The sequence below is a fragment of the Ailuropoda melanoleuca genome, chromosome 8 (assembly GCF_002007445.2).
Source record: "Ailuropoda melanoleuca isolate Jingjing chromosome 8, ASM200744v2, whole genome shotgun sequence".
NCBI classification, from domain to species: Eukaryota; Metazoa; Chordata; class Mammalia; order Carnivora; family Ursidae; genus Ailuropoda; species Ailuropoda melanoleuca.
Window position 1 is genome coordinate 94,052,639 of NC_048225.1, and position 26,705 is coordinate 94,079,343.

At 42.6% G+C, this 26,705-nt stretch overlaps 1 protein-coding gene across 1 annotated transcript in view; it reads right to left on the minus strand.

Annotated features, from left to right (window-relative positions):
* The window catches only part of HHAT (hedgehog acyltransferase), a 306,415-nt gene extending 293,420 nt beyond the window's left edge, over positions 1 to 12,995 (minus strand). The window contains exon 1 of the mRNA XM_034667656.1: positions 12,890 to 12,995. Coding sequence (XP_034523547.1) covers positions 12,890 to 12,980 — 91 coding nt within the window. The 5' untranslated portion in view covers positions 12,981 to 12,995. The remainder of the gene's footprint in view (positions 1 to 12,889) is intronic.
* Positions 12,996 to 26,705: the final 13,710 nt, after the last annotated feature.

Here is a 26,705-nt window from a genome sequence, read left to right on the forward strand (position 1 = left end):
TCCCGTAGGCAGCCCAATGGGAATGGATAGAGCTCAAAAGAGTACTCTAAATTGGAGGTGAAGACTAGGGGGTCCTCAGCATAAGGGTAGTGATGAAGCCACCAGAATGTCTGAAATCGCCCCAAAAGGCTCAGATTATACAAACAAGGGAAAACCAATGCTTATCAGACCAACAAACCTACAAAACCACAGAAGAACCAAAAAGGCACTGCCCAGAAAGATTGCAGGAAAACCAGGAGAGTGTGGAGTCAGTAAAACATAATCCTGAAAAGACACTGGTTTCACAGTAGGATCCAGGGGCAGATTCACACAAACTGGAGGGGCCCCAGCCTCCAACCACGGGCAACACTGCCCCTGGAACAACAGGAAAAGGTGGGGTGGTGAGCGCTGGCCCAGGGTGCCCCACGGCCCAGCTCCAGGACACATTCCCACTGCATCCCACCCGGTCCAGGGGGCGCTGTGGAGCTGTGTGATTGCAGCAGGGCCCTGGTCCTTTCTGTTACAGCTGCACACACGTCACGTTGTGTGTGTGCACACGCGCTCAATTGTGCACAGACTCAAGTCTCGGGAAGAGCCAACAAACAAACATCAAACTACTGCAATCCAACAAAGACGTTAACAGGAACCTCCTAAAATTCATTAACACAANCTTTCTGTTACAGCTGCACACACGTCACGTTGTGTGTGTGCACACGCGCTCAATTGTGCACAGACTCAAGTCCCGGGAAGAGCCAACAAACAAACAGCAAACTACTGCAATCCAACAAAGACGTTAACAGGAACCTCCTAAAATTCATTAACACAAAGAGGATGGAAAAGCTCTCTGCCTCTTGCCTCTTCTGTTTTGCCTTCACGTACATACAAAGAGCAACCTCCAGAAACATCAGAATTGTGCAGAACTGAAACCAAGCAGAAATATGTCTGGGGTTTTGGGGTTTTGGTTTTTTTTGTTTTGTTTTGTTTTTTGCTTCTTTTTTAAAAGAATACATTCAGAAGCAGTGAAATTTACACGCTAAAGCACCGGACTTCCTGAAACTGGAACGCTGCTCCCTCTAGTGGGAAAAAGGAAGCCTACGCAGGTAGGAGAATAATGAAATCCTGTCTGGGGCTGCCCAACTGAAATACTGAGACACAATTTTAAAAAGTAAAAAAAAGATTAATTTTAGCATATTTTATTTATTTCAACACAGAATCAGTATTAAACTATTACAAATGTGTCATTTTACGTCCCGTTTTCTAACTAATTCTTCAATATCCAATATACATGTTATCCTTACAGCACATCTCAATTTGTAAATAACAAGCCACATCTCAATATGTAAATACAAGCCACATTTTAAGTGCTTGTACAGCTAATGGCTACAGTATTGGACAGCACAGCTCTAAACCAAAAATCCTCTCTCGGGTTTGGAGAATTTCTCTAACTCACCCTTATCTGATTTCTTCACATTAACAAATGCTATACAACATACATTCGCAACCTCTTTGGAATTCACTGTCTTCAAACTGCCTTAAGTTAGTTGAAAAAGCGCTGCTACAGAATTTGGTTGATACAGGAGAACAGCAGCTGAGAACCTGTAGTGGAAATCTTTACCTAAAGAGCTTCGGCCATCAGAATTTCTCTGATGAGACCCTTCAGCTAGAGATCCCATATCCTCACTCAGGACTCAGGACAAAAGTTTTCATCATTCTTCACATACACTCAAGCAAAAGGAACCTGCAAACGGAGAGAAGCCTTCTCTGCCTGAGCAATTTTCTCCACACCACACAGGCCTGACTGTCGGGCAGAGCCAGCTCCTTCTTCGAGGTGCCCTGGTTCTATTTACCAAAATTCTGCGCTCCACAAAACTGCCTCAGAGCACAGAAATGAAGCAATTTCTGTTGATGAACCCTCATTACTAAATCAGCTGTTGATTGTCCCCACTCTGACCACCACCCAACAAGAGGATACATCAAAGCCCCATTCTACCTACTGAGTGAGAGGATTTGCATATTAATCGATGCCAATGAGCTGTGGTGGTAAACCATTTACTTAAGAGCACTAACTAATCTACCCCTTTCACCCTCAACATTTTGATAGGAAACCATTTCTGGGGTGGGGTAGGGATAATTAGAGGGCAATAATCAGGAAGAGGAGGAAACACATATACACCCTCGTCTGACACAAGCCACTGCCAGGGACTAGCACACCCAATCATAGCTTAACATGTCCTGCTGTTTCTATGCATTTGAAAAATTCCAATCAGCTCCTACTGATTCTTTATTTCTCTAGGAAGCCGCTGGGTACAGCAGACTGTGGCAGTAAATGAGTAGAGAAAGGGAGCAGAAAAGATGGGCTTCTCCAGATAAGAGAATTTAATGATAGCCAACTCCCAAAAATTCATATATACAATGTCATATAGAAGGATGACAGGTGCTGGTTTTCCCATGACAACTCTTGAGAAGCACCCCCCCTCCCCTCTCCCAATTCCCACTCAGGGAATGAAAAGTCGATGTAGAAATAGCCCAAGCAAAAGCAAATCATATATGTAAATAGGATACAAAGTGACATATAACATAAATGGCTTTCAAATCTCCCTAATAAGGCTGCTCACCTGCTACTCACCTGAAAGAACTCTGGGGTCTTTCAAGGAAAGCCAGCAGGCATGTGATCGGCCTGGGAATCCTTAAGGCTCCCGAGAGAGGGGGAAGCAGTCCCAGATGTAGATGGAAACACTCAGGCAAAGAGGAAGCCATAAGCTCTGGGCATGTTCTTTTGTGTTTGACAGGACAACAGGGAGCACTAGCTGGAGGAGTGAGGAGCTGTGAAGTCTAACACTGAGGGTTGCCTTCAAACGCACTACAGCTGAGGCCCTGTCCCAAGTCACTGTGACAAGTTTACTATAGGTGTTAAGAAAGTCGACTCTGGGTGCAGGAGCCTGGGTGGCTCAGTTGGTTTAGCATCTGCCTTCAGCTCGGTCATGATCTCAGGGTCCTGGGATCGAATCATGTGTCGGGCTCTCTGATCAAGTGGGCAGTCTGCTTCTCCCTCTGTCCCTCTGTGCTATCACCACCCCCCGAATAAATTTTTTAAAAAAGGAAAGAAAGTCAACTCTCGGGGCACCTGGGCGGCTCAGTCGGTTAAGCATCTGCCTTCAGCTCAGGTCACGATGCCAGGATCCTGGAATTGAGCCCTGCATCGGGCTCCCTGCTCAGGGGGAAGCCTGCTTCTCCCTCTACCCACTCTCTCTCTAATAAGTCTTAAAAAAAAGAAAAAAAGAGAGAGAGAGAGAGAAAGTCAACTCTCTGGAAGCCAACACTACACCCCCCACCCCAAGGGCCAGCATCCACATAGGAGGAGAAGGCCCATGCAAGCCTGAGCAGAAGGGGTGGGCCAGCAAGCTTGAGTTCCCAGTAGGAAAGCAGGAGCTCTAATGTTTCCTACAACCCCTGGCCAGAGGTGAAAGGGGAAACAGGGTGAACCATAGCAGGAAGCACTGCCAAACAGATCCCTGAGCCTGAGTGTGACACACGCTATTGATGCCGGCCATCAAGGCCGACTGCCCAGTCCTCGGCTCTTGGGTCCTTTCATGGAAGACCTGTTAACTGAAAGGCCCCTGGTGGCCCCTCCCATGGTTCCAAGGGCAAGGCCAACTGTTCAAAGACAGGACCAGGGGTAGCCTCCATTACCCCCCAGTGCTGCTCACCCTGAACTGGGCCCTACAGAGTTGCCAGCTGTCTTGCAACCAAATTCCTCCAGTCACAAAAGCAAGTGGGAAAAACTACCTCCTGACTGATTACAAAGCCCACCCCTCGTGAGTGGTTAGTGTGATATATTAACACAAAGAAGAATCTAAATGTGCTATCTCCTTTCCTTATAAACTAAGACTAGTGATAAGTGATAAGAACAGGGGAATTTAGGAATAAACAGAAGGTAGAAGGTGAAAATGCTCAACTGTAATTGCATTCCACTCTCAGAACACCTACTATATACACAAAGAATCTGGACATGCAACTCAAATCATTTGTTCATACTTGCTTAAATATCGGGGCTTCCTGGGGCTACAGTTTATTTAGAGAAACATTAACCTCTGCTCACTCAAGACTTTTAAAAATGAAAATAAAGTGTCTGCGAAATAGAAATGCAAATTTATGGAAAATACCACTCTGTTTATAAAAATGTCCCTAATATCCAACTTTTCAGGAAGAGAGCCATGGCATAAAATTTGAGCCTGGGCTCTGGAAAGCCAAAAGGATCTAGGATGGCCTACTGTTCAATAGGGAGTAACTGTCACAGGAAAAAAAAAAAAAAAAGGTAGAATTCATAAATAAACCCAAGAGATCATTTTTTGGGGGGAAAAAAAAAAAAAGAACAAATCCACTAAGTGGACAAAACCTTTGGTAAATTCCCTAAAACAGAAAAAATGAGACCAGTGTGTTTCAAAACATTATATGATCCTCAACTGGATATTAATACATTTGAAAATTTCAATGAAAAGGAAAAATGTAGGGGCGCCCGGCTGGCTCAGCTGGTGGAGCATGCAACTCTTAATCTCGGGGTTTTGAGTTCGAGCCCCACGTTGGGTGTAGAGATTACATAAAAATAAAATCGAAAAAAAATATATATATATATATACAAATTACTCAAACTGACTTAAGAAAACCTAAATTTAACCTGAAATAACTGAAAGACACTGAAGTTTTCAGTGAATCTATTTCCAAAGACTCCACGCATAGACAAACTTACAAGTGAATATCAAACTCTGAGGCTGACGTCTCGTACACTATGTAAACAGTTTCACAGCATGCACAAAAAAATGAAAAACTTCCCCATTCATTTTATAAAGTTAACAGAATTGATATTAAAATCTGATGAAACAAAAAACAAAACTACAGGCCAACCAATCTCACTTAGAAATCAATAATTTAGGGGCGCCTGGGTGGCACAGCGGTTAAGCGTCTGCCTTTGGCTCAGGGCGTGATCCCGGCATTATGGGATCGAGCCCCACATCAGGCTCCTCTGCTATGAGCCTGCTTCTTCCTCTCCCACTCCCCCTGCTTGTGTTCCCTCTCTCGCTGGCTGTCTCCATCTCTGTCAAATAAATAAATAAAATCTTTAAAAAAAAAAAAAAAGAAATCAATAATTTAAAAAAAACTTGGAAACAAGCAGTGTATTTAAAACTACCGTGGTCATAGGTTGGTTGTAGGAATCCATAGAAGCCGTACTGGAAAACGTGTAACTTGAGAACATGTCAACAGCTTGAGAGGGAAAAACTATGCAATCATTTGAATAGGTGCTTTAAAAATGAATTCAACATTTACTGCCGATTTTAAAATTTTAGTTAAAGGGAGCTAGCCAGATTCCTTAGCACGATTTAAAAAAAAAAAAAAAAAAAGCAAAGTTTATTCAACTTTTCAGTAACGGTAGAAACAATATAGGGATTTCCATTAAAATTAGAATTAAAATAAAAATAGCATTCTTTCCCAACTACTATATTGTTCTAAAAGTTCCATCTAAGCAATAGATAAAGCAAAACCATTAGTATGATCTGCAGATGATAGTATCTAAACACAAAAATTAGGAAAATCAAAAATAAATTAATGGAACATTAAGAGAATTCAATAAATTGTTGGAATTTAACATACATAAACCAAAATAAATACCTTTAGACCAGAAATAATCAATTACAAATTATAGGAAATATAACTGGAAAATTTCCCAATCATAAAAGAAAAAAAAAAAGACTCAAATACTCTGAATAGGAATTTTAGCAGGACCTGTTTTTTTGTGGGGTTTTTTTTTTTTAAGATTTTATTTATTTGACAAAGAGAGAGACAGCAAGAGAGGGAACACAAGCAGGGGGAGTGAGAGAGGGAGAAGCACACTTCCTGCTGAGCAGGGAGCCTGATGTGGGGCTCCATGGAGGACTCGATCCCAGAACCCTGGGATCATGACCTGAGCTGAAGGCAGACACTTAACGACCGAGCCACCCAGGCGCCCCTTAGCAGGACCTGTTATGAAGAAGACCAGCAACCTTTACTAACGGAAATAACAGAAGACCCTGAATGAATAAAGAAAAAATACCATATCCGTGGGTGGAAAAATACATTATAAGAATATTAATTATTTACAAATTAATTTCTAGGGTTCTTTTAATTCTAATTAAAACCCTAATGAGATTTTTTTCAGAACAGTTTCAAATATGTATATGGAAGAATAAACCAGTGAGAAAAGCTAAGTGAGGAAATGAAGAACGATGAGTAGTAACTTATTCCACCAGATACTCAATATTTTACAAAGCATTTTTAATTAAAACAGTGCAGTAATGATGTATGAATTGATTGAGAAATCAATGAAACATAAAAGACAGCTCCCCTTCCCCAATCTGGTGTATATATAAGAATTTAGCAATGATAGGAGCACCTGGGTGGCTTAGTCGATTAAGCAGCTGACTCTTGGTCTTGGCTCAGGTCTTGATCTCCCAGTCTCGGGATCGAGCCCCACCCTGTGCTGCGAGGAGTCTGCTTCAGATTCTCTCCCCCTCTCACCCTTCCCCCACTAACCCACATGCACATGTGTGTACGTGCTCTCTAATTAAAAAAAAAATCTTTAAAAAAAAGAATTTAGCAATGATCAAGATTGCATCATAATTCAATATGGAAAGAAACAGTTAATCCTGTTTGGTTATCTATTTGGGAAAAAATAACTTAACTTTTCACTTCAATCATATACCAAATACATGTGAGATGGGCTAAAGAAGAAAGGCTCAACTGGCTGAGACCCAAGAAGAGGGACACTCTCCAAAAGAAAAAGTATTATTGGCAAACCTTCCTGGAGAGCAGTCTGGGGAGTCTATCAAGAACCTTAAAAATATTCATGTAGCTGGACTCTGCAATGCCTCTTTTGGAAACCCTTCTTCTGAAAATCCTTCTGAAAAAAGCTATCAGGTATCATACAACAATACAAATAGATTCCTTACAAAATAAGTGAGCTACACATTCAACTCACACAGTTAGAATCAAAAGGAACAGAGCAAATCCAAAGAAACAATAAGAAATAATAAGAGCAGAAATCAGTGAATTGGAGAACAAAAGGAAACAACTGAGAAACTGAACAAAGCCACAAGCTGGAAAGATCGCTAAGCTCTCTGGCACAATTGATCAAAGCAAAAAAATAAGAGGAAGGGAAGGGAGGGAAGGAGATGATGTAAAACAAAATACACAGTAAGAGAGGAAAGCAGAACTACAGAAACAAAAAAAAATTTAAATACGAGTATTATGAACCACAGTATGCTAATCAAGTTGAAAACCTACATAAATGCAGAAATCCTTGGAAAGCTACAAAATGTCAAAATAGGTACAAGAAGAAATAAACTGGAATATAAACCAAGTGGTCTAAGACTTCCCCTCCCAGCTGCTTTCCCAGATGACCTCCGATCACTCAGGTTTTTACTGATGGCAATTCAACTCTTTTCAAGAACTACATCAAACTGATAATGAACACAACAATATATGGGCCTCTTTTAGGTGGGAGCATGAACTCTTTCAAGGTTACTGCATGGCAGATCTCATCTTTCCTCATGTTAAGTGCACGCAGAGGGACATAAAAGTGTTTCTACATCTACCAAACCACAAGGGCATAAACTTGACACAGTGGGTCTGGATTAGCCACAGAGCTGCAGAGCTCCAGGGGAGAAGTCACCAAGCATAGCAGATCACCACCACCCCACCCCCAGTATTTCCATATGACTCTACGCCTGGTAGAGTCGGGAGGAAGAAGGGGTGTTCTGTTCAGTCCCTGCTGTGAATTTACCCAAAGATTCCATTTGACAAAGGCCATTAAAATCAGTCTGCTGTCCCTAATGGCCTGACAGCCCTGCTTCCCCAGACAGAGTGCCGTGAACAAGATGTCTGTTCTGCGCCCAGAGAAAGCAGCCGTGCACATGCCCACTGGTGGCATTTCACTTAACGGGTAAGTTTTGAGCCTGTAATATGTTCTAGGCACTCTGTTTGCTCCAGATACAAACATCCCAAAAAAGTTTACAGAAGAGACAGTTTTCCCAGTGACCTACTTCTATCATGAGGCTAAGTAGCACTTTTTCCCGAATTAGACAGTATGACATGGAGCCAAGCAGACTTAACATTGCACCATTAAACACACTTTGGCAAGACAGGGGGATCCGGCTTCCATGAGCTGAACTGGCAAAAGTATTAGAGAAAGAAGACATTTCTTGGGAGTAACCTGAGAAACACTTTGGCACTGACATTTAAAGGAAAAACAGAATAAAAGAAGCTTCAGGCTAGGGAGTGGTCACTAGTAAGTCAAACAGCATGAAAGCCTCTGGATCAGCTGAGGTGCAGAAAGGCTTCCTACTATCCACAGAAGCAGCCCCTCCCACCGCCATCTCAGCAGCCAGCATGACACAGAAAGGAAACATTTTATTCCAGTTTTTGGATAAAATTTTAAATTTTATAGTAGAATAGACAGAAAGGCCTCCCCTTTTAAAGCGAGGTGCTTTAGGAATTAAATTATCGATAAATATAAATGGCTGAATAGAACAAAATATTGGGCATCGGGTTGGACGCCTCTGAGTTTAAACCCAGTTCCATTAGAACTCATTAGATGTGTGACCTTGGATAAGTTAAATTTTCAGCCTCTGCATCCTCATCTGGGTAAAAAAGGACAACACCCATGGTGATGGACTCCTAAGATGACTGCCATAAATTCCATGTACGTGCACGTTGCTCCAGCCATAAAGAGGTGTAGTCTTTACCGCCCTTGAATCTGGACTGGGGCTGTGATTTGCTTTCACCAATAAATGAGGCGGAAGTGGACTGTACAACTTTCCAGGCTGAGCTTCAAGAGATCTGCAGCTTCTGCTTTTGTGCACTTGCAATAATCCCCTCTTGAACCCAGCTGTCCTGTGAGGAGAAATATAAGCCATGTGGAGAGCCATGCAGAGAGAACCTCTGCACGCTAGCTGACAGCCCCCCACTGAGGTCTTGGCTAGCCACATGAGTGAGCCACCAGATGACTGCAGCTCCCGCTAACAACACACACAGCAGAGGACCTGCCCTGCTGAGTCCAACAGAGGTTTGTTAAAAATAAACTCACAGACAAAGACTCACAAAAATGAGTTAGTGTAATCTATAACATCAACAAGCCAAAAAAGAAAAGCCACACGGTCATCTCAATAGAGGCACAAAAAGCATTTGACAAAATCCAACACCCATTTACAATTAAAAACGCTCAGCAAACTAGAAATAGAAGGGAACTTCCTCAACTGGATTAAGAACATTTACAAAAAACCTACAGTGAACATCATACTTCATGGTCAGAAAGCATTCCTGCTAAGATCAGAAAAAAGGCAAAAGTGTCCCCTCTCACCACTCCTTTTCAATATCATAATGGGAGTCCTAGTTAGTGCAGTAAGAAAATGAAATAAAAGATATACAGAATGGAGGGCGCCTGGATGGCTCAGTCGGTAAGGCATCTGCCTTTGGCTCAGGTCATGATTCCAGGGGCCTGGGATTGAGCTCTGGTAGGGCTTCCTGCTCAGCGGGGAGCCTGCTTCTTCCTCTCCCTCTGCCATTCTCCTGCTTGTGCTCTCTGGCTCTATCTCTCTGTCAAATAAATAAATAAAATCTTTAAAAAAAAAAAAGGTAGAGAAAGAAAAGAAGAAAGAAAAGAAAGAAAAGAAAGAAAGAAAAGAAAGAAAGAAAAGAAAGAAAGAAAGAAAGAAAGAAAGAAAGAAAGANTAAATAAATAAATAAAATCTTTAAAAAAAAAAAAGGTAGACCAAATAGAAAGAAAGAAAGAAAGAAAAAGAAAGAAAGAAAGAAAGATAGATTGTCTTTGAATGCAGATAATACAAATACCTATGTAGAAAATCCAAAAAATCTACAAAAAAACTCTTGAAACCAATAAGTGATTANAAAAAATTCTTCAAACCAATAAGTGATTATAGCAAGGTTGCAGGATACAAGATTTATATGCAAAAGTCAATTACTTTCCTGTACATCAGCAATGAACAAGTGAAATTTACAATTAAGAATACAATACCATTTACATTAGCACCCTAAAAAGTGAAATACTTAGGTATAAATCTAACAAAATATATACAAGTTATATGTTAGGAGAACTAGAAAACTGATGAAAAATAAAAAACAAAAAACAAAAAAAATTGAGAAATATTCCATGTTCATGGATAGGAAGACTCAATATTGTTAAGATGTCAGTTCTACCCAACTTCATCTATACATTCAATGCAATCTGAATCAAAATCCCAGCAAGTTCCCTTGTGGATACTGACAACATGATTCTAAAGTTTATATGGAGGGGCAAAAGATCCAGAATAGCCAACACAATATTGAAGGAGAAGAACAAAGTCAGAGGACTAATACCATCCAATTTCAAGACTTATTATAAAGCCTCAGTATTCAAGAGACTGTGGCATTAGTGAAAGAACAAATAAATGAATGGAACAGAATAGAAAGCCTAGAAAAAGACCCACATAAATACAGTAAACTGACCTTTGACAAAGGAGCAAAGGTAATACAACACAGGAAAGATGGTCTTTCAACAAATGCTGGACCTGGACATCCACATTCAAAAAAATGAATCTAGATGCAGATTTTACACTGTTCACAAAAATTAACTGAAAATGGATATTACAGATCTAAATATAAAATGCAATACCACTGAACTCTTAGAAGACAACATTAAGAGAAAATCTAGATGACCTTGGCTCTAGGAAGTATTTTTTTTTTAAAGATTTATTTATTTATTTATTTGACAGAGATAGAGACAGCCAGTGAGAGAGGGAACACAAGCAGGGGGAGTGGGAGAGGAAGAAGCAGGCTCATAGCGGAGGAGCCTGATGTNTGTAAAAGACACTGTCAAGGGAATAAGGTGACAAGCCAAAGGCTGGAAGAAAATATACAAAGAACTATTAAAACTCAAGAATAAGAAAATAAACAACCCAATTAAAAAATGGGCAAAAGACCTGAACAAACACCTCACCAAAAAAGATTAGATATATATGGCAATAAGCACATGAAGAAGCTCCACATCGCATGTCATCAGGGAAATGCAAATTAAAACAATGAGCTACCACTACACACCTACTAGAATGGCGAAAATCTGGAAAACTGACATCCATTTATGGAAAAGACTACTGATTAGCTAATATCCATTCTTTCCTCCTCTATAACAGAACCCTTTACTTTAACTGGATAAATGTACTTCCACCAAAGATTACATTTACTTGCTCCCCTCACAGCTGATGTGAGGGCTACAGGACCGGGTTCAAGCAAATGGTATGTCAATGGAAATGATGTAAGCAACTTTCAAGTCATACTCAGAGAAGAGGGCCTGTCCTCCCCTTCCCTTCCATCCTTCCTTCTGGGAGAAAAGGGAACATGACAGCTGGAGCTGAAGCAGCCACCTTACATCATGAGGTGAAGCCACATGACAAAGATGGCAGAGGGACATGGTAGAAGGACCCAGGCTCTTTGATGCTATCTGGACACCATACATGCCTTGAACGGTTATGTTGGAGGCTGTGTTTCTGCTGCCAAGCTTATCTTTGAAGTAATATACCATCTCGTAGGGCGTTCTTAAGATTGAATGAGACAAGGTACATGTAGTATCTAATATGGTGCCTGACAGAGAGCAGGGTTAGCTCCCCCACACGGGCCCTGGGAGCTCGGAGGCTCCAGCAGAAGGATGCAACTATTTGGCCAGCCTAGACAAAAGAACAGTCCTCATCTACTGTAGATGGTCTGTCTCTGCAACCAAGCCGATGGTTTTGAGTGGGACACATGCAGAATGGGAGAGAAGTCAATCCTGGGGATGCATATCCAAATCAGTCCCAGTGATACATGAGGAGGCAGGTATTCAGAGCAGAGCACTCTCAACTGTGCTTCCCAAAACCCACTTTTTGCCATCTTAAGTGACTTTTCAGAATACTCTCCTGCCAAACTCCTCACATAAGTATCCAATGTCTTTCCCAGCTCTTCCCTGCTTTTTGATCTAAGCTCAATCCTACCCGTCCCCCCACTCTCTACACTCCAGTCCCACTGAGTGGTTTGTAGTTGCCAGACCATGCTATGCTTCCTTACACCCCAAAGGTTTGTCCATTTGCCTGCAAACTCCTCAGTTTCCACAGATCCTCTGACGTCTCCTCTACTCGGCTGGCTCCTGTTCTATCTTACGACAAAGCCCAGTAACCTCCATCTCCTCTAAAAAACTGTCCCTGACGAGGGAAGAGACCATCATGGACCCTCCTCATTTCTTTCTCCCATTCTTCCATAGCATGGGAACCCTGAGTGGCACATGGCCACCAAGGTAAAGATGATGTTTCCCAGCCTCCCAGCTGTGTCCATAAGACCTGGCACTGGCCAACTGGGGATGAGCAGAAGTGATAAGGGTAACTTGTGAGCTCCCCTTAAAGGACAGGAGGGTTCCCATCCCCTTTCGTATAGCCTGGAATGTGGATTTGGTGATGATTCTCCTTCAACAGCATACAAAGCACTAAACACAGAAGAACAAAAGGATGAAAGGAGTCTGGGCCTCCAATACCATGAGCTGCCTCCACATGTCTGAGAGCAATGATGATGGAAGACAGATGGAAGAGGTTACTGCAGATCACGTCCACAGACTTCAATAGCCATGGAATCAAACCCTCTTCTCACAGAAGACCACCACAGGATCCCCTCCAAGATCCAGGATTGGGGTGGAAAACTACACTGACTCAGGTCATGGACTCAAAGTGTCCCAGAGAGGGGAAAGCAAAGCAGGGTCCAAGTCATCCCGAGCCCATTAGACAATCTTTCTGAATCTTCTACCTCTGAATACTTCCCTCCTCCTTCCTTTCTTGATAGAAGGTCAGGAAAGCTGGGACCTTACCTCTGGAAGCTTTGTAAACTTCATAGAAAGAATATAAGTGGAAGCCTAGTGAAGCAAGCAGGTAAAAAGACAGTTCCCATCGGGGCAGCATTGTTCCTTGTGACAAAGGGTCCAGGCAGATACACTGAGAGTTTCTAGGAAGAGAAACAGAAATAAAAACATTAAGCCATAGACATGACACTAGGGAACAGCATCATATCAGTTCACTTGCTCTCTCAGGGACCCATCACTATTTAAGGCGATACGGATATAACCCCAGTCACACTTCCTTCTGCCAGTGACTTTATGCATCCCACATCCAAAATGCGTGCGTGCGCACACACGCACATGCCCTGCCTTCCCTGGGGTGGGCAGGTCTTCCCTATGAGCTCCCACAGCCCCCCACCTGCCTCCCATCAGAGTGCACTAAGTAGTAGAGCAGGTGAGAGGAAGTCCTAAAATTCTACAAATCAAATAATCAGCTCCCAAGTAACAAAGAGTTAGTTAAATGGCTCTCACTGCTTTACTTAAGCCTCTCAAATATGTCTCACTATGGATGCCAAATTAAAATCGGAGCAAAATTTGAAGCCCCAAGCAAGCACATCTCATATGGGACAGTAATGCCAAGAATCAGAATTCACACATGATCTCATTTTATCTTCACAACACCCTAGTGAAGAAGGTGGAGCAAGAGAGAGAGGCATTTTACAGATGACAAGTGTGAGGCATAATAAGGCCACACCATCAGAAATAACTGAGCCAGCACTCAAACCCAGGTCTTGGGACCACTGAGACTCCATGCCTCCCTCAGGCACAGCCAGCCCCATTAACACCAGTTTACAAAGTTACTTGTCCCTACAGCCTGGCTCATAATCCACCATGCACGAACTCCTTTCTTCAGGCTAAGAGAGAGCGGAAAAAGATACAAACATTGGCATTCATAAAACAGGAGGTCAGAAGTCAGTGGTCCACCCAGAGCACCCACTGGTAATGACCTAAAAGTTGCTCAGGGAGTTTGGTCTCCTGCAACCTAAGGGATCCAGAAGCAGGCACTTACGCTTTCAATCCCCAACACGCTCAAGCCCTCAGCAATGTCTTCTCAGGTCCCCTTACTATTTTTCAGAACCATTTCTAGCTTCAAACATTTCTACTCACACTTTGTTTTTAAATACCTGGCATCACCTAGAATACCTTAGAATTTCTTTGCGGAATTTTGTGGGCATATGGTAGTCTTCCCGTTAGTGGGAAGTTACCTTTAACCTCTGGGTTTTAGGTGTCTCCTTTCAGAGGATGTTGGTGTTATATTGGATGACCTCCTCACCTCCATTAAGAATATGTGATTAGCAAAGTCTGAACCCCTAAAAATGCTACTGAAATGTGAACACAATCTTAGAGATTAAATGAAAGTTCTAGAAGCCCTGCTGTTTAGAAGCTTTCCAGGGACATTCTCTTCTAGGACAATTCCTCTGCATTAATTAACTGTAGGGAACCAAAAAATTCAGTGTCAAAACGTTTCCCTTTCTGGTGCTCTTAGCTATATCGTATACGTTTTGCAGACACCTACACAAAGATACATAGTTCTGAGCAACAAAGCAGCAGGGCTGCCTCTTCACATTTAAAATGTGGGGACTGGACCAAATAGCCTTCACCTGACAGCATGCTGGGAAATCCTGAATCAAGCAGACTGGGGGGGCAGGGGCAGTCCCAGCTCTGCCATTTACTGGTAGAGGAACTTGAGTGGGTCACAACCTCTTCGACAGGCTTCCTTACAGAGTTGTTAAATTAAAATTTAATGTAAAATGCTTATCTAAGGCCTGGCACTGAGTAAGTTCCCAAAAAATATTAGCTAGGATATGTCCAACAGGTCCACTTAGTGAATTTAATTCATCAGACGCCTACCTCACCAGAGCTCTGGTTTTCTTCCTGATCCGACAAGATTTCACAGACCCTCCGTGTGGCGTGGCCATCCCACCTGCTGCTAGGCTTCCTTCAGAAGGGCACCCCCGGAGCTCTCACTCAGGTCCCATATGTTGTCCGCACCCCAACCCAACCCCAGGCCACCCCAACAGCAAACAAACCACCCTTGGGGGCCACCTGCACAGCTTTCTGCCCAGCATCTCTTCTTTACCACTTCTTGGCTTATCCCCAAGAAGTGATATACATACTCCCATCTGTCTTGTTTCTCAGTCACAATCCCAGGAATGCCACCTCAAAACACCACCACCACACACACACACTCACTGTCCTTCTTAACAGATCTTTCTTCCCTACACCTCTCTTTTCAGTTCTTGCCCACCTATCTCAAGAAAATTCCTCTCCCCAGTGTTTTCTTCTGTATTCATTTCAGCTGTGCCCTCAGAAAGCAAATCAGAGTAGATATGTTTAAAGGATTTAATGACCCAACACTATCAAAGAAAAGGCAAGTTGGACACTGGGGAATATAACTAGAACTTTCAAATGTCCAAACCCATAAAGGTTCCTAAACACTCTCAGAAAAATCTCAAGCTTCTATTTCTTGTTCTCTAAACAAGCATGCTCTTCTCTAGGGACAGGCTATCATGATGAAATCAAAGAGGTCCTTACCCAAACGTGTAAGTAATGCTTCTTTTCTGTTGTGCACACACAGATACCATCCTGCAACAGCATCATCAGCTTAATGGGTGTCTGTGAGAGCCTAGAAACTAATCACCGTTTGTAAATTACTTCTCTAGGAAAAGCCAACCATAGTAGCATAGCCTGTGTTTAAGTAAATGCCGAACTGATTAATCTCCATAAATGAGGCTGTACCACTGATATGTGAGAGCTAAGGAGAGATGCCCAGATGTGAGATGGGAAACGGATGTGTCTGAGAACTCTGCCACCTTAGAGGAAATACTGGTCAGGGCTGTGAAGAAGAACAAATGTAGATGGTGGAGGGACAGCAGGAGCCACGTGGCAGAGGGCCTTAAACATAAAGTATTACAAGTTCGGATTTGATTTGCTGAAGAAACCTCAGGCTTATGAGCCAGTACATTTAACTACTTGAGTGAGGCTTCAGGAAGAAGCTCTTTGACAGTGTGGTAGTCTAGAGGCAAGGAGGGCAGCGATTCGGGAGGAGTAGAGAGAAAGCGCTAGAACCATGCAACACAAGTAAAGAAAATTAAGTTGTACCTGGCATGAAACCAGTCCAGGGCGCAGGGTTGAAAAGAAGGAAACAAAGAACATACAACAGCAACTCCAAAGCTGTAAGATCACAATATCTCAAAGCTAAATATTATTGATGAGAGTAGAATATTTGAGGTAAATGAAGACAAAGAGAAAGTACATTTAATATTTTGGGTGTTGGAAGGAAATCATAGCAGGTTTCTCTGGGATCAAAGGGAAAGAAGTCAGACTGGCGTAGCAATGAATTTTACCTACATACTGGGAAATACCCTGAGGCTGAGTATTTCAAAAAAGTATTTTGTCTGGAGATTATAGAACTCAAGAGGCCCACAGAATAAAATCCTAGCTGTAAAATGGCAAGAATTCCTCAGCTAACAGGGTTTTTTCTATACTGAAGTAACTTACATTTGCATTTACGTTGTAATTTAACACTCCACCTGCTTTCAAAGATACCATCTACTCTATTCCCACCAGGAGGGCTAACGGTTCGCTCTTTTTCAGGAATCAGAATCCTGCTCAGGGAAAGGCAGCGATCTGCCCAAGCACACAGAGAAGCCAGTGATGGAGCAAAACCCAGGACCCAACTCCCCAGCTCCCACTCTTTCACAGGCAGAAATCCTGTTCCTTAATCTTGGCAGAGAAGCACAGCTCATTATGCCAAAGCCAAAAATGTGCATAAACATAACTTCTGTAAGATGCTTCCCCCCAGCAATTTCCAATATCACTTTGAATGTATCTTTATTTTTGATGCATGCTACAAATGGATTCCAACACTTCCATTTTAAATGTTTTCTACTCCTTGGTCTTAATATATCCAGCGCTGAATGAGCTATCACCACACACCCACATGCACCAGCGGACTTTCAAAACAGCACTCTCGGCATTGAGCTAATAATCCGTAGGTACCAGCATCATCGTCACTTCTACCAAACGGTTGCTCGATGTCCTGAGATTTTCTTCTACTTAGTTTGCTTATACTTTAGTAACAGTTGCACTATAATAAGTGTTATACCTGTGCTAAGCAAGCACTGTGCAAGTATTGTCTCATTTAATCTTCATAACAACTTCTTTAGGTTGGTACTTCTGGTACCCTCATTTAACACAAAAGAAAACTAAAGCCCAGAAAGGTCAAGAAACTTGCCCCAGATCACACAGCTGGTAAGCAGCAGAGTTTAGCTTCATACCCACCAAATCTAACTCTAGAGCCTTCCCTCAGCCACCTCCCTCTTCTTCCGAGTGCACCAGATTCGTTTTTTTCAATGTCTATGATGAAATCAATCCATCAGGAAAGCTAGAAGGTTATACAAGCTACATACAAGCAAAAGAAAATTTTAAAGTTATGTGTAATTGAGATACTCCCTAGGAAGAAAATTTGTACATCAACTAGATGTAATCGAAATACACATGAACCATCTTATTCATACTTTCCTTAAAAGAGTGACGGAAAAAGACATACTAAACCAATTTACTCAGATATAAGAAGGGAAAGTCAGCAGTTACATAGAGATAAGGGATGAGTAAAACTGAAATAATTTTAAATTTTAGGAACAAATGAGCACTCCAGAAATCACAAAGTAATAAAAGTAAAAAGAGCACATGCACACTGAAATGGCAATGGCTTTGAAGAGAATGAAAGAGTAGGATAATATTCTAGCACATTTGGGGAAATTATGAGACTTGCTCCTTTCTAGGATCCAATTTGACGAAACAAACTCATTTTGCAGAATATAAATTGCAGGACTCTCAATGAGGAAACCCAAGTCGAGGCACACTGTGTCCTCTCACGTCAGTTTTCTCCAAACCCTACTTAGGAAACTTACAAAGAGTCTTATTCTTTTACTCACGTAATACTAACAAAAAAAAAAAAAAACACCAAAAACACTTCTCCAAACCCAGAAAGGCTTCACTAACACAGAGTGGTGATTGGATGGCCTGGATGAGGTCCGCTGGACTGGGCAAAACATCTAATTACAGAATATTTTAAAATACATACACTACCTCCAAACATGCACCGAAATACCATGCATCAGTTCTGTCTCACTGCACCATAAACCACCCCAACACACAGTGGCTAAAACAACAAAGATCCACTCTCTTCGTGATTCTGTGGGATGGCGATATGGGCCATTCTCCTAATCTTACCTGGCATCACTCGCTTAACTAAGTCACTGCACAGCTCAACAGGGACTGGAGGGGCCAAGGTGACCTCACCTACGCCTAGCATTAGATGCGAGCTGTCAGCGAGGTGCAGCGCTTCTCCTCCACAAGGATCCGGGCGTTCCGGTAGGCCTGACTCTTCACAGAACGTTGGCTTCTGGGGTTCAAAACAACAAAGGCAAGAGAGGCAAGGTCCCTTAAGGACCAGGCGCCAGAATTCACAGAACATTTTGTTGGTCAAAAGGACAGTCCACATTCAAGCAGGAAGAGAAGAATGATTCCATCTCGTCGCGAGAGCACAGCAACAGCACTTTCCAAGGGGGCAGGGACACAACCTACCATTCCAGTATGTGAGAGTCACTAATACATAGATTCTGGAAAGTTAATGTCAAAACTGCAGATCACAAGGGAGCTTTAGTACATAAAATGTCACAAAGGTTGGTTATTTGTATATAAAATGAAAACAAATCAGTATGTTCCCCAGATCAGAATTTCAAAACCAGTAGGGACCCTACTGGCATCTGATTTAATCTCTAGCCAGTTTGGAAATTTCTTTTACAAGAACCTACCTGACCATTCCAGTAACATCAAAAGGCAGGGAAACTTTTTCTAGACAGTTCAGTTATTATCCTGTTCTTTCCTCAAACTGAGTCAAAAATTGCCCCCTCTATTTTTAAAAAAACTTTCTGCCACTAGACCGACTGTGCATTCTGGAAGTAAAGGTAGAGAGGCAGGGTAATGGGATGAGATGGCTGTGCAGTCAGAATGCCAAAGTTCGAATCCCAGCTTTGCTACTTCCTAGCTGTATGCCCTAAGATAAGTTGCATAACCTCCCTATGCCTCAATTTCCTTATGTTTTAACAGAGATAACAGCGACCCTCAGAGGACTGCTATAAGGATGAGATGAACTTACAAAGTGATAGAACAGTGCCTTGGGGATAGTAAGTTCTAAAACGCAATTCTTTTTGTTTTTAATGTTATTGCTATCATACTAAGAGGCTTAAATTATTCTCTCCAATAATACTCCTTCAAATATTTAAAGATAATTAATGCCACACACTCCATCCCATGCCCTCTTCCAGGACAAACATTCATGATTCCTTCAACCATTTCTTCAGTGACTTGGTTCCTAGACCCTTTACCAGTCAGTAGTCCCTTTATAGTATTGGTACCTAGACTTGAACCTAAAATTCCAGATGTGGCAGAAAGCAGGGAAAGACCATCACTTCTATTCTTCCAGAAACTGTACTTGGAATAATGAAATCTTAGATGCATTTCTTCATTCAACAAGTATCAGTGAACTCCTACTGAAATTCAGGGCACTGTGTTATTTGTGAAGACAAAATATAAAATCCCATCTGGGAAAGCCCCCAAATGGGGCTCTCCCAGAAATGTCCATGTGCTAATCCCTGGAACCTATAAATATAGTTCCTTAGAGAGCAAAGGGATTTCACAGCTGTCATTAACTTAAAGATGGGGGCATTATCCCTGATTACCCACATAGGCCCAATACAGTCACAAGGGTCCTTCTGGGAGGGTCCGAGACAGAGAAGACGGGATAATGGAAGCAGAGGTTAGCGTAACGTGGTCTGAAGATGAAGAAAGAGACCACAAGCAAAGGAATGGAGGCAGCATCAAAAGGCAACAACAAAAAAGTCTGCCCTAGAGCTTCCAGAATGAATGCAGCCCTGCCTACCCTGCCTACGCATGTTGGATTAACTGCATGGTAATAAACTCGTGCTGATTTAAGCCACTAAATTTGTAGTAATTTGTTATAGAAACAATAGGAATCTAATATACCACACCTGCCTGGTGGGAGAAAGGTATCTAACTGAAAGAATTTACATTAAAAAAAAATCAGAATATTTTTCATCCAACTGTTATAAACTAAAATTGCAAGAAAATTAAATCTAAAACAAATCTTTTTTTTCAATTTGTACCTTGGCATTTTTTGGCTTCCACCTCACACTGATAACAGTCTTAATATCACACAAAGCTCTAAGTCTTTTTATATGAACAGCCATGAAGCCCCGACCTCTGCTATTAAAGAGCCCCAGAAAGGAGTCACTTTTATGAGCCCATAATTCACAGAAGCTACTGGTTTGCTATTATACTATTTCCCACAAAAATTCTCAACCTGCTTTAAGCCTTTTTAATCACCAGGAATTATGCCAACTACATATTACACTCCCCAGATTAGGGGCATATGAATGAACCAAATATTTTTTAGTCTACTATTTTAAGTAAACATTGTATTAAAATGTACTTCAATTAAAAAAATTAAGACTTTCAGGGGCGCCTGGGTGGCACAGCGGTTAAGCGTCTGCCTTCGGCTCAGGGCGTGATCCCGGCGTTGTGGGATCAACCCCCACATCAGGCTCCTCTGCTATGAGCCTGCTTCTTCCTCTCCCACTCCACCTGCTTGTGTTCCCTCTCTCGCTGGCTGTCTCTATCTCTGTTGAATAAATAAATAAAATCTTAAAAAATAAAATAAAATAAAATAAAATAAAAAAATTAAGACTTTCAAAAAGCAGATTCACTTGTCATTGCCACTTAGATTAAAATTTTAATGCCTCAAAATGCCTAGCCTGATTTCTATCATCTTACTCATGCCTGTTTTTGAACTTCATATAAATGGAATCACATAGCACTCACTGTTGTGTCTGCCTTGTTTTTGTGCCTGTTTTTGAACTTCATATAAATGGAATCACATAGCACTCACTGTTGTGTCTGCCTTGTTTTTGTTCAGCTCTATGCGAGGCTCATCCATGTTGTGTGTGACAATAATCTATTCATTCTCATTACTAAAAAGTATTCCATAAAACTATGCAGTTATCCATTTTACTATTGTGATGAACGTATGGGTTGTTTCCAACATGGGGCCATTTTCAATAATAGTGTTCTGTACATTCTTTGACATGTCTTTTGGTGCCCACATGCCTTTACTGTTGTGTTTATCCAAGAATGGAGTAGCTGGGTCATAGGAGATACATATGTCCAACTTTACTAAATGATACACCAAACAGTTTCCAGAACAGTTGCACTTTTATACCCATCAGCAATGTATGAGAGTTCCAGTTTGCTCATCACCCAACCAGGACAGGTATCCCCCACTTTCTGAAAGGTAAGGTTATACCACTTCCCTTTTACAAAAGACCTACATTAGGGGCGCCTGGGTGGCACAGCGGTTGAGTGTCTGCCTTCAGCTCAGGGCGTGATCCTGGCGTTATAGGATCGAGCCCCACATCAGGCTCCTCCGCTATGAGTCTGCTTCTTCCTCTCCCACTCCCCGCTTGTGTTCCCTCTCTCGCTGGCTGTCTCTATCTCTGTCGAATAAATAAATAAAATCTTTAAAAAAACAAAAAAAAAAAAACAAAAAAAAAGGCCTACATTCGTACCTATTTTTGCTAACCAAAAGAAATGTGAAGATTTTCACTTCCACAAAAAAAGGCAAGAGGAGAAAATGGTCCTCAATGTTTGTTTTGCAGCCAGTCCTTATAGAGGCAGCAGACATTCCGGGGCAGCAAGAGTGGCCCCGAGCGCCTCCCCAGGGAACTACACTGAGGATCTCAGCATCATGTCACCAGAGCTCTGAACTGCGTCTGTGAGCATCTGTGCTTGATCTTCATTTACTCTGTACATCCACCAGCGAGATGTATCCTAAGGTATCAGAAAAGCTTAAGAGGGGGTTTGGGGTCTGGGAATGCTCCAAAGTTTTCCATATAAATTCATGGTAATTGCTTCTTTGCTTCACACCATTTCAGCTTAGGAAAGATTTCACAGGAATGCTCTGCTTTTGGATAGCGGAGGAAGCCTGTATATATATGCTTAGCACTCACTCTGGGGAGTATACAGTGATAGCCCATTCTCATTTAATTTGCATTTTCCTAATTACTAATGAGGTTAACCATCTTTTCATGTGTTTAAGAATTTGGATATCCTCTTTTAGGAAGTGACTTGCCCATTTTTCCGTTGGGCTGTCCATTTTTTTTTTCTTTATCATGTGTAGAAGTTGCTTCTACATTGTGGGTAGGAGTTCTGTATTGGACAGTATTACAAATATCTTCACCCATTCTATAGCTTGTCTTCCCACACTCCTTATGGAATCTTTAAATGAACAGAAGTTCTTACCAATCTTGTTCCTTTAGAATTAGTTGCTTTTTGTGTCCTATTCCATAAACTTTTGACTGTCCTTAGGTAATAAAGATATGTTACTTTGCTTACTTCCAGAAGCTTTATTATTTCAGCTTTCACATTTAGGTGTGAGATATATCTTGATTAATATTTGTATATGGGATGAGGTAGATGATCAAGATCCTTTTTATCCATGTGGGGATCCAGTTGGCCCAGCATCATCTACTGAAAAGGCCATAGTTTTTCCACTGCAGTGCGGTGTCGCTTTTGTCACAAATCACACATATGTGTGAGCTTGATTATGGAGTCTCTACTCAGTTCCATGGTCTAGCTTGTGCCAAAACCATATTAGCATATTATGTATTGATCTAGTCATCCAAATTTGCTTTTTCTTAGATTATCTAGAATTTCCAAATAAATTTTAGAATTGGCTTGCCAACGTCTATTTTTGAGAAGACATCTGCTGGGATTGGGATTGTACTAAATCTATACACTTATTTGCAAAGCAATGACATACCCTCCATTGTTTAAATCTTCAATTTCTCTCAATAATGTTTTAGCTTGCAAAAACGTTTTATCATGAATGGGTGTTGAATTTTGTCAAATATTTTTTTCCCTTATGTGTATGTGGTTAAAGTACATTTGATTTTCTGATGTTAGCCAAAGTTTCCCTGTCTAGAATAAATCCAAATTGGTCATGGTTTAGTATCCTTTTTATAGACTGTTAGACTTGATTTACCAATATATCACTGTTAAGACTTTTGCATCTTTTTTGTGAGACTATGGCCTGTAATTTTCTTGTAATGTCCTCATCAAGCTTTAGTAACAAGATTATGCTGGCCTCATAAAAGCAGCCAGGGAGTGTTTCCTTGTTTTCATTTTTTTAAACATTTGGACTATTTCCCTTATGAAACCATGTGGGCTTAGAAATTTTGCTTTGGAAAGGATTTTAACTATAAATTTAACTTCTTTAATAGATACAGGACTATTCTGCTTTTCTAGTTCTTATGTCTTAAAGGGTTTTATTTTATTTCTTTTGAGTGTCCATTTCATATGAATTTTCAAACATATTACCAAAATTTTTCACAATAACATCTTAAAAGCTTTTAAATGTCTATGGGATATATAGTGATAAAACCTTTTTCTTCTCTGGCACTGGTAATATCATACTCCATTAAGGTTCATATCCACTGCCCCCCCCAAAAAAAAGTTCTCCTGCACTATGTGACACACAGCCATCATCACAAGAATATTCTCCAGCAGAATTATCCATAGAAGGAGCAGAGCAAGTAGAGTATATAAACAATCCAGCAATTCCCTCTCAACAGCTTTTATCACCGGAAATAACTGAACCTGAGTAAAATGAGACACTAACTGAAAGCGAAGGAAACAGGTATTTGTAATGCGCTAGGGTGGCCAGCAAGCACTCAGAAGAAAACCAGAAGAAAAACAACCACTAAGCAGGGTTTGTAGCCTAGGATACCCACCCTTCCACCCCCAAGGCATTCGTAGGCGGAATTTAGGGGGCCATAAACCTATAAATTCTCTCATACAGCGTTATTTTCATGAACCTCTAAAACAAATGCAGGATTTATTATAAATATGAACAACAAACCATGCTACCAACATCTAGCCTCCCACACTGATGACTGCGCCCTCCAGAGACTCGGCCTTGACCCTAAGTTAATCTATCTAACGTGCTTCCCAAGGAGGGAGCAAAATAAATAGTAGATACAGAACAGGCTTTGATCCAGAAAAGGGAGTGTAGAACTCAGCCCTGAAATTTACTAGTTTGTGCCTTTGTCACCTCCTCTTTCTTTCTTCTGCTGTAAAAAGGGATAACACCACCTCCCCTCCCGCGTGATTGTAAGGTTTAGAAATAATGAGTCTAAAGCACCTGACGGGCGCATCATCCTTGTTAGTATTAGTTAAATCTTTCAGGTCAGGGCTGACTGTCCTTATTCTATACTAATCACAGGGACTGCCAAAGAGAAAAAAGGGAAAAGAATTACAGGAAAGATGGAGCATGAAGAATGGAAGGGGGGGGGGGAACTGTACTTGTTCTTCAAATTCCAGTATAAAAACCACCACCTCCTCAGTGAAGCCTTCCCTCTCCTCTCCTGTTCCCACAGCACTTAATCAGTAAGCACTTTATAGCACCTAAGGGCCTAGCTCTGAGAATGAATGAATGAACGAACGAATGAGAAAAACAATACAGAAGGAGACAGAAACAGCGCATCCCCATAAAACGCAAACCACCAAGGACGCCAACTCCTAGCAGGACTGCTCTGATCCAAAACCCATGAAACAAGGAAGCAGCACATTTCTTAACACCAAGGCCACCCCAGTACCTGGACTGCCGGGGGGGGGGGGGCGTCTTTTCACGTAAAGTCCGGTGCCACCTGGAGGCTAGACTTTGAAGAAAAGAGGGCAACTGAGTCTGAAGAGTAGAAAGCAAAATAAATCCCTATCTTTGGGGGTCACTAGAGCCGTAGCAGTAGGGCCGGCGCACTTCTAACAGCGCCTAGGGGACCGGCGGAAACTTGAGGACCAAGCCCGGGAAGAGGCCCGCTGGCGGGGGCGTGCGCGACCTCCGCCCGGCCTGCGGGACCCCGGCCACCCGGCCGGAGCCCGCCCTGGCCCGGGGCGCACGGTCCCCGCCGCCTTTGTCTCCACAGCGGGACCGGGCGCCTTCTCTGCCCCGCCCCTGGGCGCGCACGCAGGAACCGGGGTAGGAAACGGAAAGCGCCTGGAGCATTTCTGGTTCTCAAGCGAGTACACCGCGAAAGTCAGCTTAACCTCCCCGGGACCCGCTACGGGCCCAGGCTACCAACCTCCGGGCTGTCCCGGGCAGCGACTGCGGCGTTCACGCGCGCCACGAGTCCCCAACAACCCTCTCCGCACTTCCGAGTCCCGGCGGCGGCGGCGGCGGCCGGCTTCCCGGGAAGCCGCCCTCTTCCCCGGGAGCGGCGGTTGGAGGACCAGCCCCGCGCGCGTGCTCGGAGCGCGCTCCCGCCGCCGCGTCCGCGCGCCCCCGGACTCCCAATGGCCAGGTTCGGACACGCTCGGCGCTCCGGGAGCCGGGCGGGGGGGCGCTCCGGCCTCCCTCGCTCGCCCGCGCGGGGGCTCCGGGTTTCTAGGCTGAGCGGCGCGCGGGCCTCCCCCCCAATTCCCTTTGCTAGTTGCAGGCCCGGGGCTTCCCCCGCACGTTTGGAGCGAAAGTCACCTGAAACACCAGGTGGGCTCTAAATCCAGCCAGGGGGTCCCCACCGACGCTCTGGAGGCGAGAGGAGGTAGCTTGGCGGGGTGGAAGGAAGGGGGCTTTGCGGCTGGGCTGCTGGACTGGCTTCCCGTGTGAACTTAGCCCCTGGGAGCCTCCCTGCCCTCCTCCGTCAAGCGGAAATAGGCTTCCCTGCTTTCCTCCAGGATTAAGAGTGAAGACCGAATGGGAGGAACGTTATCACCTGTAAAGCAATTTACAGAGATTATCACCACTGCAAAATGTATACCGGTGATTTCGAATGGGTTGTAAAAAGTGGAAGTGACTTTGGCTGAGCGCTGTTAATCAGAGGACGCCGAGCCTGCCAGAGTTCCACACATCTACCTGAGCAAGAGAATCACCTGGGCTCTTGTTAAAACCAGAGGCACCTTGATCCCTCTTCAAACCAAAGGAATCAGACTCCCCAGGGGAGGGGTGTCTCAGGGGGTTCTATGGTCAGGTAAATGTGGATAATTCTGCTTTAGGCAGCAGGAAAACACAGAGGCTCTAAATTTAATCTAGCCGTCATTGAAATAGCCCAGCAGATTATCTTTCTGATTGCAAAATTCTCTGAAAAACCAGAGCATAAACTCTCTGAGAACAGGAAACTATCTTCTCTTTCAGGTCCCACCATCCTCACTCCCACCTCCTGGTACAGGATGGTGTTAGGTAAGCAGGTGTTAATAAACTAGCTCCAAGTAGAAGTGCCAGATGTATCAAATAAAAATACAGTCTGCCCAACTAAAATCTAATTTCAGGTGAATAACCAATAGCCTTGTAGTATCAGCATGGCCTATGCAATATTTGGGATATACTTAAACTAAAAAAAAGTATTCGTTGTTTATCTGAAACTCAAAGTAATTGGGCATCCTGTATTTTATCTGGGAACCCTCAACTTCGCAGAGGGAGTGATACAGTAACAACTCAGCTCAAGTATTGGCAGAATCAGGGACAGGAATGAGATAACAGTTCCCACCTTATTTCTAAATGACACTAAGTGGACAATAATGTAGTTTCACTGTCATTGACACTTAACCCCTTTCTACACAAACAACATATTCACCTGAAAACACAAAAATAAAGGCAGATATAATCATAAGTAAATTAGAAGCACCAATTAAATAAAAATAGTCAAAATGTAAA